Source organism: Ailuropoda melanoleuca, chromosome 10 (genome assembly GCF_002007445.2).
Source record: "Ailuropoda melanoleuca isolate Jingjing chromosome 10, ASM200744v2, whole genome shotgun sequence".
Classification (NCBI taxonomy): domain Eukaryota; kingdom Metazoa; phylum Chordata; class Mammalia; order Carnivora; family Ursidae; genus Ailuropoda; species Ailuropoda melanoleuca.
In genome coordinates, this window is record NC_048227.1 from 101,734,784 (window position 1) to 101,751,083 (window position 16,300).

The window sequence follows — 16,300 nt, forward strand, 5'->3', positions numbered from 1 at the left end:
GCCGCCCCCCCTTCTCTGTGTGTGACGGCACGTGTGCCACCACGTGAGCCAGGAAGAAGGCCCCATTACCGTATCTAGACTGTTGGTGTCACTCTGGGTAAAAGTGCCGGTTTAGCACCAGTGTGCAGATCACACACCGTGCTGCTCGTCCAGGGCTCCAGCCGACCATGCTGGAGCCGAGCCAGGGGGCTGCTGTGTGCCAGACTTGCGCTTCAAGCGTACCCCAATCCAGACTTCTTAAATTACGATCAGATGGCCCTCTTTTCACACGCTAGTTTCAATTAACGCCCTGGCCAATGGGGACTTAATGTCGGTGGCCTGATTTTCTCAGTAGCTTTCTCAGGCAATCACGAGTTTTATTAAGTGCAGTTTACAGGGCAAAAATCAGTTTCTGCATACCAGCTGAGATGGTGAGCCACCTCAAAGGCAGGGTGCTTTGATTTACTCATCTTTGTATCTCCAGGGCCTGGGGCAAGCACACAGTAGGCGCTCCATCAATGTGTGTTAAGCGGAAATGTATTTGGAGGCTGCTTCCCCTCGGTGTCTGTGCCTTGGCGGAGATGGGAAGTGACAAGCGCGAGGGCAGTGTGAGATGCAGAGCGGGCTGTCAGAAGGTCAGGGTCGCCCCTGGCTAGTTCAGCCGCTGCTGCTGGGGGTGGTCCTGGGCAGGCCAGGGTGTCGGCCACAGAGGGGTGCTGTCCTCAGTCAGAGATCCTAATTCGTGCCTTCTGTGTCTTGGAATGACATGAGGGCATTTGTGGATTGGAATTCCTCGAGGCGGCTGGTCTGTGAAGACGAGGCGTGTACACAGCAAGACCTGCTGTGGGGATACCCCTTCTTCCCGGGGGGCTCCCATCTTATCAGAGTGCCTGCTTCAAAGTCGCCTCTCCCATTAGAGTGTAGACTTCCCCAACCTTTGAGCCCGTTCTTGAACAGTGTAAAAGTAGGCGGTGGAATCTTGTGTGCGGTGCTGTGTAACTTCTCCCGTAGCCGAATGTTCTAGGGTCGGAGCAAAACTCTCAGGGGTTCCAGCCCCCACAGAAATGCCTTGGAAGGGACTCAGGAGCTGTCGTTGACTGGAGAGGCTTCCCAGCTCATTCTGTGGTGTTTCCTCTGTATCGATGGATGTGAATGTGTGCTCACAGATTTTCCCATCAGCGAGTGGCCCGGAAGCCAGCGACCAGGAGTGAGGCCGTCTCCTCGGGTGTGGGGTGGGTGCTCACTTCAGAGGCGGATGAGTGGTTGCTCCAAGCGGCAGGACAGGGCCCAAACGCTGGAGAGAGGAACTGTCCCCACATGTGTGGCCTTGAGTGAAGGTGCTGCTGACTTTGTCTTCACGTTCTGCACCTGTTAGTAAACCCAATGCTTCTGACAAGGTCAGCATCTTGGGGGCCAGCTGCCGCTGTCTGACTGCAGTGGGTCTGCCGTGGGCTTTTCCTTTCACGTCTGAGTGGAAAAGAGGGCAGGCATGTCCCTCATGAGGTCTCTGAAGAGGGATGTGGTCCTTATATAGGAACCCTGCAAATGCAGATATTAGTCCTGAAAGAAAGCCCTTCTCCTTTATTTATTTATTTTTTATTTTTTCTAAAGATTTTATTTATTTATTTGACAGAGATAGAGACAGCCAGCGAGAGAGGGAACACAAGCAGGGTGAGTGGGAGAGAAAGAAGCAGGCTCATAGTGGAGGAGCCTGATGTGGGGCTTGATCCCATAACGCCGGGATCACGCCCTGAGCCGAAGGCAGACGCTTAACCGCTGTGCCACCCAGGCACCCCAAGCCCTTCTCTTTTAACTTATCAACCTATTCGTATACCATAACTGGGTCTTCTATTTGCAAAGGGCATGCTGGATCGCAGTAAAAAGTTAAACTAACCAGTTACCACTCAATAGAAACAAGGTCTTTCATTTCCAGAAAACAAGTGTGTTACTTACTGTCCAGCTCCCGAATGAAAGCAATACAGAAGAGCTTTAGACTAAAACAAATAAACCAAACAAAACAAACCTTGGAACTGAGACACAGTTTTCCTCAGAATATTTCCCACTCCTTTATCTTGGTTTCCATAGTCCAGGAGGCTGTCCCCATGTTACACTGAGGAGTGAAGAAATGCCAGATGTCTGCATCTCAGCTGTTAAGGAGATCAGGAAAGGGCTGTTGCTCCCTTTGCTTTCCGTGGCCCTCATGAGTCCTCAGGAAGTGCTTCTAGAAGTGACACTACCCCCAGAGGGATCTGGAGCAGATGCTTCCAGTGACTGCACCTGCCCATCTCGAATGCAGGAGACCTCCGCAGCTGGAGAAGCTCCCTGATCCCCTCATGCTAGGTCCGTGGGGCTGGGCCAGGACACCGCCCTGCCGGGAGTCCATGAAGACATAGGATACACTGACCACGTCCACAGGAAGTGCTTTCTGGATGATCTTTCAAAATGTTACTTTCTACTTTAAGACAAACACCAAGATACTAAAGAGTAGTCTATAAAATTGAAGTGAGATTTTGAGATAAAGATTGTGAATAAATTGCCTTGAGCCAGGCTTCTGGGATTGTGCCATCTTCTTTGCTATTAAATAACTTACAGGGAAAAGTTTGAGGAGCTTTCCTACATGATAAAGGGATTCCACAGTCTTGTGCAACAGACAGCCGAACAAGACAAAATGGCCTCTGTGGCGTGACCCCAGAATGGCTTACAGTATTTGCTTTGTTTCTGAGACAGTCCTCCTGGATTTTGAGGGCCACCGTTTAGGGCACAAGTGCTGGCAGCCTCGCAGCAGCCCATGAGGTTGGCCTCTGACTATTGTCCTTTCTCTATTCTGTGCTGAGTAGGATGCCCTGTGACACCTCATCTGGGAGCAGTCTGGACATTACTGTGTGATCCTAGAGAGCAGGAGGGAAGAGTCTGTGAAGAACTGGACAGGGCCAGGGGGCAGGAGGAAGCTTGACCGAAGACACTCAGGTTGGCTCATTTTAAGAGTTAGTGTTTGATGTTTTAGAAAGGCTCTTTGGGCTTCCACAATCCATAACATTATTAGACATTGGCATTGGTGAGTTTGGGGGAGATCAAGGTTGTTTTTCTTTCTTTTCTCTTCTTTTCTTTCTTTCAAGATCTTGTAGACCTTTGAAGATCTACTGCCTCTAGGTGGGCCTAGGGCTGCTGTTCTAGTATCTCTGAGGGCAGAGAGATGTGTGTAAGTTGCAAAAATTCTCTCCTTAATGTCCTGACTGCTTCCCAGGATGAGTCGGGCAGCCAGGCCATCAGTGTGGCTGCCCAGGTGCTGGGCTGTTCATCACATGGTCTTTCCTGGAGTGTTGAAATGTACAAATGTCAGGGGAATCATGTGATGAGTGGCTCCTGATGGAACAGATGGACTGACTTCCCTCAAGAGCAGCTACGTCCTTGGGATGATGCCGATGTTTTCTGTAAGTGGGTGTATTCATGACATGGAAGTCATGGGGTGATTCCTGGAGCAGCAGACCAGATCCTTCACCCCAAGTTGTCTGTGAGGCACCAAAAGGGACCTTCTCCCAGGGCAGGCATCATGCTTATATCACAGCGTGGCTGCTGGTGACACCAACTCTGCACCCACCAGGAGCTTCTGAACAAAAGTGAAGTGGAGAGAATCAGAGCTACAGATCCAACAGACTGCAGTTCCAGGCCAGCTTCGTGCCCCTGCTATCTGGCTTCAAAATTCCCCTTTAAGCATCCTGAGCCTCACTCTGTCTGTAAATGGGGCATTACTGGGTGATGGTGAGGACGTTTGTCAAATGACTTCTACCTGGTAGGGATCCAATGACTTATGAAGGTTGGTGACATGGTGACAGACAATATTCTAAATAAAGAAATAAGATACCCATTCTCCTTATTGTTAAATAGCTAGGCATATCCAAATATCACACAAAAACCCAGAAGTCAGAGTATTGAGGATGTTTATTGGAAAAGAAAACAACGGCATTCAAAAGACTTCAGTGTAAGTGTGGCAAATGTTGGTGTGTGGAAGGAGAGTTTTGTGAAGCATTCATAGGTCTCTGAGGAGATGATGTGTCAGAACTTGCTCAGGAAGGAGCCCTTGGCAGACATCACTCAGTGCCAGGCCTGGGCCTGTGTCAGTGGCAGGGAATCCATACTCCATGTGGGGACAGCAAAGCCCATGTCCTATCTCTGTTCTGGCTGTTCACAGTTCATCTTCACCCCCTCTAGTGCGCCTTCTCTCCCCTTTTCCGGCCCTCCCTCCTCTTCTTTATGCTTATTCATCAAAGGACACATAAGCTGGGGTGCCTGGGTGGTTCAGTTGGTTAAGCGTCTGCCTTTGGCTCAGGTCATGATCCCAGGGTCCTGGGATCAAGGCCCACATTGGGCTCCTTGCTCAGCAGAGAGCCTACTTCTTTCTCTCCCTCTGCTGCTCCCCCTGCTTGTGCTCTCTCACTCTCTCTGTCAAATAAATAAAATCTTAAAAAAAAAAAAGTACACAGAAGCTTTGGACTCACCTGGCTCTGATAGAGCTGGGGGCTGGGATGTGATTTCACAAGCCCTGCAGGTGAGTCTGATGCACACTGCGGTGTGAGGGCCACTGCGCTGGCCTCACAGGCCAGACCCCTTCCTGCTGTTTGGACCAGTGCCCCTCCTGGCCTCGGGGTCCGATGTTTGGGATTGTGGGGAAGCTGCTGGGGGCAGAGGATGGGTGAGCGGAAGGCCAGCAAGCACACAGGCCTGCCCTCTCAGGCCATGAGGATGAGGATCGAGACTATTGATCTCTGTGAAGCCGGGAGGCCAGTGAAGCAGGGTGTCAGGTTGCTCAGTGGAGCTGTGTGCTGAGTGACAGCTGGCGTTCTGCTGGAAAATGAGAGTGTCCTGTTAGCCGAGACCAGGCCGAGGAAAGTGGTCACCAGACAGCAGTGGCCATGGACTCTTTTATGCCAACAAAGAGCAGGGGCTTGCTCAGAGCAATTGATCATTGTTAGGTGATGATGAAGAATAGTGCTGTCAGTTTATGGTACAGAAAAAGGGGTCTGGATTAGACCACCTCATAGCTGAGAAGGTTTTCAATGTAAAGAGTCTTTGACAATACTGTGTTCTTCTGCTTATGTCTGGTTCTTTGAGACACATTTTTTTTAGTGCCCCCTGTGTGCAGGGCATCACGGTAAGCTTTGTGATACGACCGTGGCTCACGTCTGGAGGGGGCGGCCCGCCCATCCAGGGAGTCTGATAAATGAGGGATTTCATTTTTATCACAGTCACAGACACACCTAGCAACTAATGGGTGCTTAATACATGCCAGGTACAGTTTTATATGCTTTACATGGATTATATTACAAAACTCGATATGCTGGATATACTTTACAGAGGAGGAAACTTGAGCTTCCGTGAAGGTTCTCAAAGGCACCCAGATAGCATTGGATTGTAGATGGGCATAGCATCATGGTGATCTTTTGATTTTTTAATTTTTTTTCTTTGTGAAGAGAACAGATTTTGATTCTGTATAATTTCAGGATTTTTGCCAATTTGAGTAGCTGGCAGTACAGATCAGCAGAGGTGTTCTAATCCTGTCTGGCTTTCTGAAGTCTGCTGTAATCCAGGTGCTAACTGTTGCACAGCTGACCTGCCAAGTGGACAGTGTGTATTTAACCGCTGTGGGTTTCCTGTGATTGGTCAGTTCTGAGTACGATCTACCAGGTTCTGTTGTACCAAGAGCAACGGAGGGAATGTGTCCCGCCAAGTTTAAAATACACTCTGCACTGGTCAATGTGAACGTGATGACTCATGGCAATTATGACTTCCCGTTTTCAAGATAAAAGACTTACAGAGATTTATCAGAAAAATTTCACAGGGCTTCTGTGAAGCTATCACATACGGCTTAGAGAAAACACTGGAATAATTTCATGGCCAGTGAATTTGAACCATATGGATAGTTTTTTTTTTTTTAAATGTGTGCATCAGCTTAAAAGAGGACCACCAGATGACCTATAAAAGACCTATAGAAGGTGTTTGACGGTATGAATCCCAGAATATTAAAGAATGGAAAATTTCAAAATACTTGAAAAAAGATTTCTAAAACCAAGGTTTGAAAGATGGGGGGGCTGTGGTTTTCAGAGTCAGTGACCTCCGTGTATGGTGGGAAGAGGTCTCGGGGCAGTCCTTGGCGAGAGGCCTTCTCTTACTCATTTACTACCTGCTGTGTGTGCTGTCCGGTCCATTTAAATGTGTGCTCACGCACACACACACACACACACACACACACACTTAACACCTACTGTACCAGACATTATGCTCACACCCTGAGGAGGGCCTGCCCAGCTCAGAACCTTGCTTCACATTCATTGGCGGAAGAGGTTAGGTGGTTGTGGGATGGCACGTGGGGTGAGGGGAGAGTGGAACTGGAAGGTGTCTAGCGAGATGAGAATGGAACCCAGCCCACATGCTTGAATTCAGGTCCTCACTTGGCACTTAGTAGCCGTGTGGACTTGGGTCAGCGACTTCACCTCTTTGAACCTCAGTTTTCTCTTGGGGATTATGACATGTATGCTACTTAACCAGGAAGCTCTTGTAAGGACGATTAAACCATGAGGGCTTGTGTAAACTGTGAAGTTCTGTATAAAGTAGGCAGCGCGGTTGGTGGCTGGGGCTAGCCTCAGCCTGCTCCCTGTTCCCCGAGTTCCACCAGGCCCTGGTGTGGGGCGGCTACACAGCAGGTGGAGCCTGGGGTGAAAGCCTGTAGTTTGAGGAGGGCGGTGTGGCTGATGCCTAAGGGGCCTGGTGGGAGTCGAGACAGAGCCACGGGCTGGGCACCTGAGGCAATAAACTTGTGTTGTCTGAGACTGAACTCTGTGTCCTTGGAACCTTAGCACTTCATGCTCCTCAGGGACCCTGTCACTGTTCCAATGGTCTTTTTCCTTCTTACGGTTTTGTCAGCGCTTTACTGTTGAGTGTCGGGGTTAGTTGTTTGGAGCAGAGACCCGCCACGTTCCAGCAGTGACAGCACGCCCTCCAGGAACACTTGGCCCTGTAGCGTGTGTGGCCGGAAGTGCCCCAGAACTGGAGCGGAGCCGCAGGGCAGAGAATACCATCTCTGTTCAATAATTGATTTTTTATCCGACTCCTGTGAGACCCATGTGTGTGTTTTCAGTACATTTGCCCATTTTGCCAGAGGTCACCCAGAACTCCCACACTGACATATTGCTTCCTGCAGGGGTGCAAGCATTGCTGGAGGCCACAAAGGGATTCAGAACAAGAGCTGGGGAGGGAGTAACACTGAGGACAGTCAGGTTGATAATAGCACCATGGACATCTGTCTTGTTACTGCCGCCCCTCAGGAAATAGACTGTGGCAGCCATGGTTGGGTGGTAACCCAGTTATTTCTGCCCAAAAAACAAGCAGTGCAAATTGCCTGTGGCAGCTTGAGCAGGCGTCATTTTTAGGCCCACATCACTGAGAGGTTCCCTTGAGGAGGATGAGCTTTTTATAGGAGTAAAATAAACATCACTTGTTATTGGCAGAGATCATTTTCACTTTATAAACTTCTAAAAAACACAGTACCAACCCTTGCCCAAAGCTGGGCACCCCCTGAAATCAAACCCCAACCTCAGATGGTTCACCCTCAGAGACTCGATGCCATTACTCACGGGAGGGTCTTCAGTTAAAGTTGAATTTGGTGTGTCTGGTGACAGTTTGTATGGGAGGCACACAGGGGGAAGACGATTTAGAAGCTGTAAAGACAGAAGGAAGCAAAGGTTTTTGCTTCCTGTGAAATTTTCTCTCAACTTCTGTGCCCCTGCTCGTGGCTCGTGTCAAGTCTATTTCACGACTTTGCACAGAGCTGAAAAAGACACAAACACTATTCCTGAGAGTGTCAACTTGGTTATGTGTTTTGTTCTGACGAATGTCCTCCACAAATCTGCTAACTTTAAAAACAAACCAAAACATCATTGTTGATAAATGAGACTGATCGTGCTCCTTGTTATTCAGATTTTGCTTTTCATACGTGGTTTTTGAGACATTTCCCCCGGTATTTAAAAACATCCTTTTCATTCAGGCCCCACACAAGGTCTATTCATCAGTGACCCATGCCGATAAAGGAAATTCACGTCCACCTCTGTGATGCAGTCACCTGTGTCTTAATAAGTTTTGGCAGCCCGGATCTTTCTAGAAACATGGGCATCACATTATTAAGGGTGTGAATGAGAGATCCCCATTGGGAACTCATAAGAACAACCAAGTCATAGGATTAATATAGAAACTCAGACAGTTACTCAGTGCTGTGTCATTAAAGAGTTGGGCTCTCAGTATTGAGCACATTTGGCAAATTATTTTCTTTTGAACTATATAAATGAGCATATTATTCATTTCCATAATCACTTAGTAGTCCCTAATTTTTATAGAGGCTAGTCATTGAAATTGAAAACCTACCTCTTAACTTGGATCAAAACAGAGATCAGTTTAGTATAACCCGAGGGGAAGTGATTACACTCATGACACCAGGCTGCAAGGGAAAGTTCCATTGGCTGCATTATTGGGTCAAAACTGAAAAATCTTAATAATGACTATTTTGTATATTGGGGAAAGTATTTACTGAACCATAATCTGGTGTTCACTTAGAAGCCTTTAGGAATGGGGGTGCCCAGTAACTGAGTAGGTTATCTCCAGCCAATGTACAAAAGGATATTCCCTTTGATTAGATTCAAAACATGGGAGCTGCGTGTCTGGCTTTTCAGAATAACCATCTCCAGTGGCTCTTGATTTATGTGCTACTGAAGCTCACACCAACTCGTGGCATTAGATTTTGTTTTTATGTCTTTGCTTAGCTGGGAATTTTCCAGTCTAAAAAATTAGTCAAGAATTGACTAATAACGGAAGGATATACTGTATGGTGACTAACATAACATATTAAAAAATTATTTAAAAAAAAAGAAATCATTGAGATGATTACAAACCCATTTAAAAAAATAAAAGAATTGACTAGTAATGGGGCCGATGGAGATGGTTGAAGAACAATGCCTGGGAAGTACCTGGCTTCTGTAAGTGAAGAGATGCTTATTAGCCAAATTGCATCCCTGATGCAGGGTCAGAGTGCGGCTGGTGTCAGAAATAAGCAGTCTGGTCGTCACTGCCTTGTTCCCAAACTTACCAGCTCTTAATTGATGTAAAAGCAAGACTTTAGACACTAAGTATTGGCCACCAGAATGCATTGCTTTAAGTTAACAATCAGGGTGTTTCTTGAGATTGATCATTTAGCAAGAGGATTTCTGGACACTGATTTCTCAAGGAGGAAAGAGCAGAGACTGGGGATTGCAGCAGCATTCGTCTGGAGGGGCAAGACAGCCGTGTGAGAGAAACTGAGATAAAACACAAAAACCGGTTAGCATTTCAATCTTAGCGATTTACTGTAAAGACAAGGAAAGCCTGTGTGGAAAAAAGCTTCCTGAAGGACCGTTTTAAATAGCACAGAAGTGTGTTTGCTCTATTTTTACACTGACCTTTAGCTCTCACCAAAGAATATATAGTTTTGGCCTTAAGAAGGCAAAATGGATGAGAAAGAACGTTGTAAAACATCCAAGATTTCTGGCTGGCAGCCGCACAATGGCGTGTTTTTGCTTGAAGTTCTTGAGACCACTCGGTCTGAAATGCGGGGAGGAATGGGTGCATTGAGTGTTGATACCCTTGGGGGATAAGTGTTCCTACTAGAATTGGTTTACCAGAAATGGATGTTTTGAGCCCGGCTGCTAATTGTTGCAGCTCCGTCTTTGGACAGACTCTGTGGACTCAGCGGTTCACTCTCAGGGGTGTGCTGTTTAGTAATTTCTGTGTCATGTCCTCTTTAAGAAAAGGAAGTGCCCAACAAGCCCTTGCGTGTCCGGGTCCGATCCTCAGACGACCGGCTCTCCGTTGCGTGGAAGGCACCGCGCCTGTCGGGAGCCAAGAGTCCACGCCGATCGCGGGGTTTTCTTCTGGGCTACGGGGAAAGTGGCCGGAAGATGAATTATGTCCCACTGACAAGAGATGAGCGGACACACGAAATTAAAAAGCTGGGTGAGTTTAACGTTAATTGGTATCGATGTGTTCATGACCTTGCCATCATGTCAGTATTTAGAAGCTCGTTCGTGACCGGAAATGATATTTGAGGTGTAGCGTTCATTTTCCAGGTGTGACGATTATTCACAACCGTGTTCTTGGCTCCATCCTCCCTCCATGCCTCCGTCCTTTCAACCTTCAGTTAGTGGCAGGACGAGACCCCCCTCCCCGTGCCCATCAGCTGCTGCCTCATGCCATAGCTCCAGTCCCTTCAGCTGGGCCATTTCTCTGCACGTCGGAGGGAAGCTCATACTCTTCTCGTCTTGTCTCTGCTTTCACTGTTTTATTCTTTTAAGCTTTGTCTTAGCTCCCAGGACGCTGGACTTTGAGTCCTTTCAAGAGGAAGTGTGGCCGCTGAGGAAGCCTGCGCACCGCGCCCGCCTTCTTCCTTCTTTGCAAGCCCTTATTGTGTGAAGGAAGCTTTGGCCATGGGACGCAGACGGGAGAGTCTGCTGGGACGTGGAGGTTCCAGCTGGGGTTGAGGCCTGACCTTTTGTTGCTCTCACTCACTGACAGGCCCAGAGAGTGGCATAGGCCACGGTCTAAGCAGGGTGATGCTGCAAACTCCTCCTTTTCTCCCCCTTTCCTCATGCCCCCTTATTGACCTGATGAGTTTGGCGGGAGGTGCTGGGAAAGTGTGGGTTGCCCCTTTGTGTGTCCTCCTCTTGCGGGGAAGCCAGGCTGCACAGAGCACATGATCTGCTCAGCTCCTCTGGGCCCATGTCACATAGGCCCCCGGGCTGTTGGGCAGCAGAGTGGTAATTCTGGGGCTCATTACTAGGAAAGCACACTTGCCCCATGATCTCCAACATAGCTTGACCAGCAAGAAATGTGTTGGCCCCACTGCTTATTCTTCAGTCGCTTCCTAATTGGGTCAGTACTTGGGCAAGGAAGGGGAGTGATTTTTTGGGCCCTTCCAGAAGACTCCAGTGGGACCTGATGATCTCTTCACTTGCTAACGTGAGCCAGGCCTCACTCAACTTCCAGCCTCGGCAAGATGGGCTGGAGGTGGGAAGGAGGACCGGCTCCAGGCAAGGAGCCCAGAAGGACACAGAGCTGAAGGTCTGTGCCGGGCACAGAGTCACTGGTGAGAAGGCAGTGATGCCTGTGGCGCCTCCTTAAGTCTTCTGTCACACACGACGAGGGACAGGCAAGTGGCGGGAAATGAGACCGGCGAGACAAGACAGAGAAATGGGAGAAGAAAGGGAGAGGAGAAGCCAGACTGAGGGTTCCAGGCTCGCAGCAACGATGACCAGCAGTTTGGGGCTCAGGAAACAGGCCAGTGAGAAAGGTGGTGGTTGAAACGGGGCTGCCTGTGGGAAGCAGGTGTGCTGGCCCCTGGCGCCTCAGGTGCTCCGAGAACACAGTCCCCTCTGCTCGAGGCATGACCACAGATTCTGGAATTTGCACAAGCAGCTCCGAGTTCCTCAGGACTCCCAAGGCCGGCCCCCTGCGCCACATGGCAGGCACTGCTCAGGGCCAGAGTGATCTGGTTGGAGACGCTAGTGGAAGGCCAGCCTGGATTCCCTTCCTGAAACAGCCCAGAGTCACCGTCTGATTCACGGCTGTCTGTTCAGCCACGTGCTGAAGACCTTGGACAAGTCTGATGGGTGTTCTGCTGGGCAGCATGTCCAAATCATATCGAAATTCAGACTCCAGACCTCCCAGACAAAAAGACCAGCTACCTCCCTGCTCCAGAGCCACCGGAAGCCACACGGGATCGCAGCAGGCCGTGGTTGGGGAGGCTTCGGTATTAGCCCTGAGACCTAGAGCCAGAGGCCCAGTCATCGGGAGACTCTTCCGTTATTCGTTCCCAAGCCTACCCTTTGCCCTGAATAGTTGAACTGTGCGGGGGGAAATGGGCCAAATTCTACCCAGAACATCAGCAGCACAGGAGAGGCCCTCCTTCTGCATTCCTGAGACTGCAGGGGAGCGTGTTTCCAGTGCGAAGTTTTCATCATTCTGAGTCTTCCATAGACACCACGCATGCAGTAAAACCTCGTTTGGTGCGGACATGTTTCTCATCTGCCTGGGAGTGACCCCTGGCTCATCTGAGGGCAACAGAAGGATTTGTTTGCTTCTTGAACTTGAGCCAATGTGGGAACTGAGGTCAGGGCTGGGCTCTAGTCCCAGCCTGATGAACAGTGTCCCCCATGCCTCTGCGGCAACGTGTTGGCTTTTGAATTTTCACCAAAGTGTTGGACTTGCCATTGCGGACGCTCTACGAGGCTGCCGTGAGGAAGAAGAGGGCTTCCGGATGATTGCTCCATCATGATGGGGAGGGTGCGGTGAATTCTGGGGAGGATGTCCCAGTGGGCCTACTGTGTCATGGGAGGAGTGTCCTCACTTTATCCTACATAAGATTTTAATTCCATTTATGACCGAGATGCCAGTGAGAGCATGGTGCCTGCAGAGAATGGCCAAGGAAACTTGGAGAGAGGTGAGCCCAAGGTCCTGTCAGCAAAAATCCCACCCTGCCAGTCACTCACGAAGCACATGTGATTGGATGTCTTTTGTGTCAGGCCCCTCAGGGGGCACCGGGGCCCTAGCAGTCCCTCACAGAGACAGACCATGGACAGGGTGTCGTGAAAGCAGAGACCATAGAAGTAGACACGGGAGGCCCCAAGTGCTGCGGCGGGCGCCCAGGGCCAAGTCCTATCCAGGGGAGCACAGGCGGCCATGGAAGACAGAGGCCAGAGGACATAGCAAGCCCCGGGGCTCACGTGGGAGCAGGACAGTTATAGAGAAGGAGTGTGTGAGTTTAGGGGACTTCAGGAAGTTAGGACTCTGGACCAAGTCCTGTGTTTCTGCCAAGTCACACACTTCAGGTCAGGGAAGTGAGCCGATACACTGGCTCTGACGAGGGGCTGTGGTGCCTGGAGTCTCAGGGGGCACTGGGCTGGTGACGCTGGGGTCATTTCGGATATTTTATTTTACCTGTGCCAGGGGGCACAGAATGGAGCGTGTTCTTATACCAGCGAGTCGTCATTATTTCTGTGAAAAAGAGATGGTTGTTCCAAAACCAGCACTTGGCTCTGGGCCCTGCTCCCTCGCCACCTGCTGTAGTAAATCCTGGTGTCACACTGTCCCTGCCACCTTGGCTGTGACCATGGGTGGGTCATCCCATCCCCCTGAGCCTGGTTTCTCGTCTGTGAGAAGGAGACCGTGAGAGTAGCTTCCTCATGGGGCTTTTATTGGGGCTAAATGAGGAGCTGGGGTGACACATTCAACACAGCAGAGACCAGGGCCAGACTCGTGGGCTGTTCTGGTATACTCTTCCTTCACGGTAATCTTGGGCCAGGTTTAGTGTGGAGAGCTCGCAAGTCATGAATCTGGGTGTTAAAAACAATCTAGGAACTTTATGAAATACATGATGAATATGTAAAAACATCAATTGTGGGAAATTATTCATTTTTGGGGGCCTCTTGATAGGCCATTGCTTTTTAAGGGTTTCCATATGTGGTCCTGGGTTGTGAGGTTAGATGGGGGAGTTTTTCTTTGTTGCCCTTTGGTTGCTTCCTTGTCAATAGCACCAAAAAATTGACCATCCGCAGAGACTTCTCTTTTTGGAAGCTTAGTCTGATGCTCTATGAATCCCAGTACTACAAACTTGAGTTTTCCATTTATAAAACATACATTTCAAAATTCGATAGTAGCATGTCAGAGCCTTAGTCTAAATAATAATTTACTCATCACAGCATGAGTTTCACCTGCCCTGTGTGTGTGGGGGGGGGCGGAGAGAGAGGAGGGGAGAGAGAGAGAGGTAGGCTATTCAAGGGTTGTCAAATAGTAAGTACCCCCTTCCCCTGAAACGTGCCTGGTCTACGGCAGTTTGTAAGTCTCTGTGTGAGGTTTTTGAACACTCATCTCCTTTTATGTTTAACTGACATGCTGTTTATACAAACAAAAGGTTTATTTTCCTATTGCTGTGAAAGTTTGCAATGCCCGAAGGAAGACCTCCAGTGTTACAAGTTCTAATTCGGATCTCTGTCCCCTCTGCTAATCTGCTCAGGTGCTAGCTGACGGTGTAGTTACCTGATGGCGTGTGGTTAGAAACATGTCATATTGGGGCGCCTGGGTGGCTCAGTCCATTAAGTGTCTCACACTTGATTTGGGCTCAGGTCACCATCTTAGGGTGGTGAGATTGAGGCCTGAGTTGGGCTACACACTGAGCATGGAGCCTGCTTAAGATTCTCTCTCTCCCTCTCTGCACCCTGCCCTCACTCTATCTCAAAAATTTTTTTTTAAAAATAGAGAAATATATCATATTGCCTCATTTTTATTCTTGAACTAATTAAGGCTGCTGCTGGAAGCTCAGTCAATAGAGTCTGGAGTTAGGCATTAGTGACTCTGGATTCAGAGATTATGATTCCTTCTCAGGGGCATGACCACGGGCAAATTAGTCAATTTTCCCATGGCTTTATGTCCTTATTTATAAAATAAGAAGGTCAAATTGGAATTTAATCAAGGTTTCCTCTGGATCCCAGATTTTATGATTCCATGGTACTCAAGAGTTACAAGTTCTATTTCATCGTGATTTTTTTCCAAATAAAGTTTTCAAGTTTAGGTTTGTTTGGATACTACTGCGCCCAATGTACAATTTGCAGTGTGGAGTAGAGGGAACTAACTGAAAGAACAATCCAGAAATAAAGGATATATTTAAACTCTTACATTTGCTCTTAGCAAATCTTTGGAGGCTCAGTTCTGAGGATTTCAGTTTCTGAGGGCCCAGCATCCTCTCTGGACTGCTTACCTGGTACACTCACTGTTCTTGTCTTGCTCCCATCTTTTGATGACATATTAAAACACAGAATGACCCCTCTTCTCTGTTTTGGAGGTAAAAAGAAATTGGGGGAATTCTGTGGGCAAATATACTGTTCTTTTCTTTTTTAAACATTGTTCGCCTTTCTTCGATGTTGAGGAGATAGAAACCCATTTCTCAACAACTGTAGGTAATAATCACTTCCACATTTTCTCACATAATAGTGTTCTTCTTAGGCCTAGTTTTTAATGTTCTTGGTCTCATCTTGAATTGTCCTGAAGAAGTCGGAATGCCCCAGAAAGACAAGATGGGAAGGGTGGGGGGATGCAGACAAAGAGGGTGTGCGTTCCGGAAAGCCAAGTGCAGAGCCTCATCCCTTGCCGGTTGGTCCACAGCCTCGGAGTCGGTGTACGTGGTCTCCCTGCAGTCCATGAACTCACAGGGGCAGAGTCAGCCTGTCTACAGGGCTGCCCTAACGAAACGGAAGATTTCAGGTATGTTTCCAAGGATGCACCTGCTCACGTCGTGGTCTGTGTGGATGCAGGATTGTTTCCAAATGATGCTGCATTAAGTGATGAATTACATGGATTTCGCTGAGTATGAAGGAAACCATAGGACCGGCTTGGTCACATTTCAGACACGAGCATGTTTCTTTTATACTCAGAGATGAGAGTGTTCTTCCAATGAAGTGTATTTCCCTGTGCCCTGTGCATTTTGAATGGCTTCCCTGTGCAGCAGATTTGCCGCAAAAGGAGCAGCCAAACATTTGCTCCATTTAAAGTCACGGTCTAAACCATACAGCAGTTGCCCTTGGCGGCAGACCATAGACAGAGAGAAATAAGAATAGGTGTGGAGGGGACAGTCTGCAAGATCTGTACTCATACTTCATTTTAGCTAAAATCACCTAAACAGCATTGAGAAGAGTGAGAAAAATGTAGTGGAGGCTTGCTCATAGCCCGATCATTGGTCATGTACTAAGGGATGCTTTCCCCCTACATCCATTCACAGATTTTTTTTTATGTTACGTATTAATAAATTACACATACCTATTCTGGGTTCTGCATCTTAATTTAAAGAGGCAGCCTGCAGCATGGTTATTTTTATGAATTCACAATTTGTGATTACAGTTTTATATGACCAAGCAGATATTAAGTTATTATGTATCTTTCTATATTATCGTTTTACATTTATGATTATAGTTGCTTACGTTGTGTGACGGAAGTCTCAAATACATGATGTTGCATTTTTATTTTTCGTATTTACTACTATCAAAAAAGTGTCTGCATTGCCTTTTTAACGGGCTATTTACATCTTCCCCTACTTGTAGCAAAAATCGCGTCCTTTTGGTCCCTGAAAGGTGAAAAGAAAAAACAAAACAAAACAAAAAACCCCCAAGAGACTAAAAGCAAAATTGAAGCCTGTAAGTCTTCATTTTGGGTAGAGATTAAACAGAAACTTAGGCTTTGTGAGTATGATGTATTCTCT

The 16,300-nt window shown here is 48.1% G+C and overlaps 1 protein-coding gene across 2 annotated transcripts in view; it reads left to right on the forward strand.

Moving 5' to 3' along the window:
• Window positions 1-16,300, forward strand: part of FNDC1 (fibronectin type III domain containing 1) — a 233,544-nt gene that overhangs the window by 168,290 nt on the left and 48,954 nt on the right. For both annotated transcript variants that reach the window (XM_034669400.1, XM_034669401.1), the window contains 2 exons: window positions 9,805-10,011; window positions 15,211-15,309. In XM_034669400.1, coding sequence (XP_034525291.1) covers window positions 9,805-10,011; window positions 15,211-15,309 — 306 coding nt within the window. The remainder of the gene's footprint in view (window positions 1-9,804; window positions 10,012-15,210; window positions 15,310-16,300) is intronic.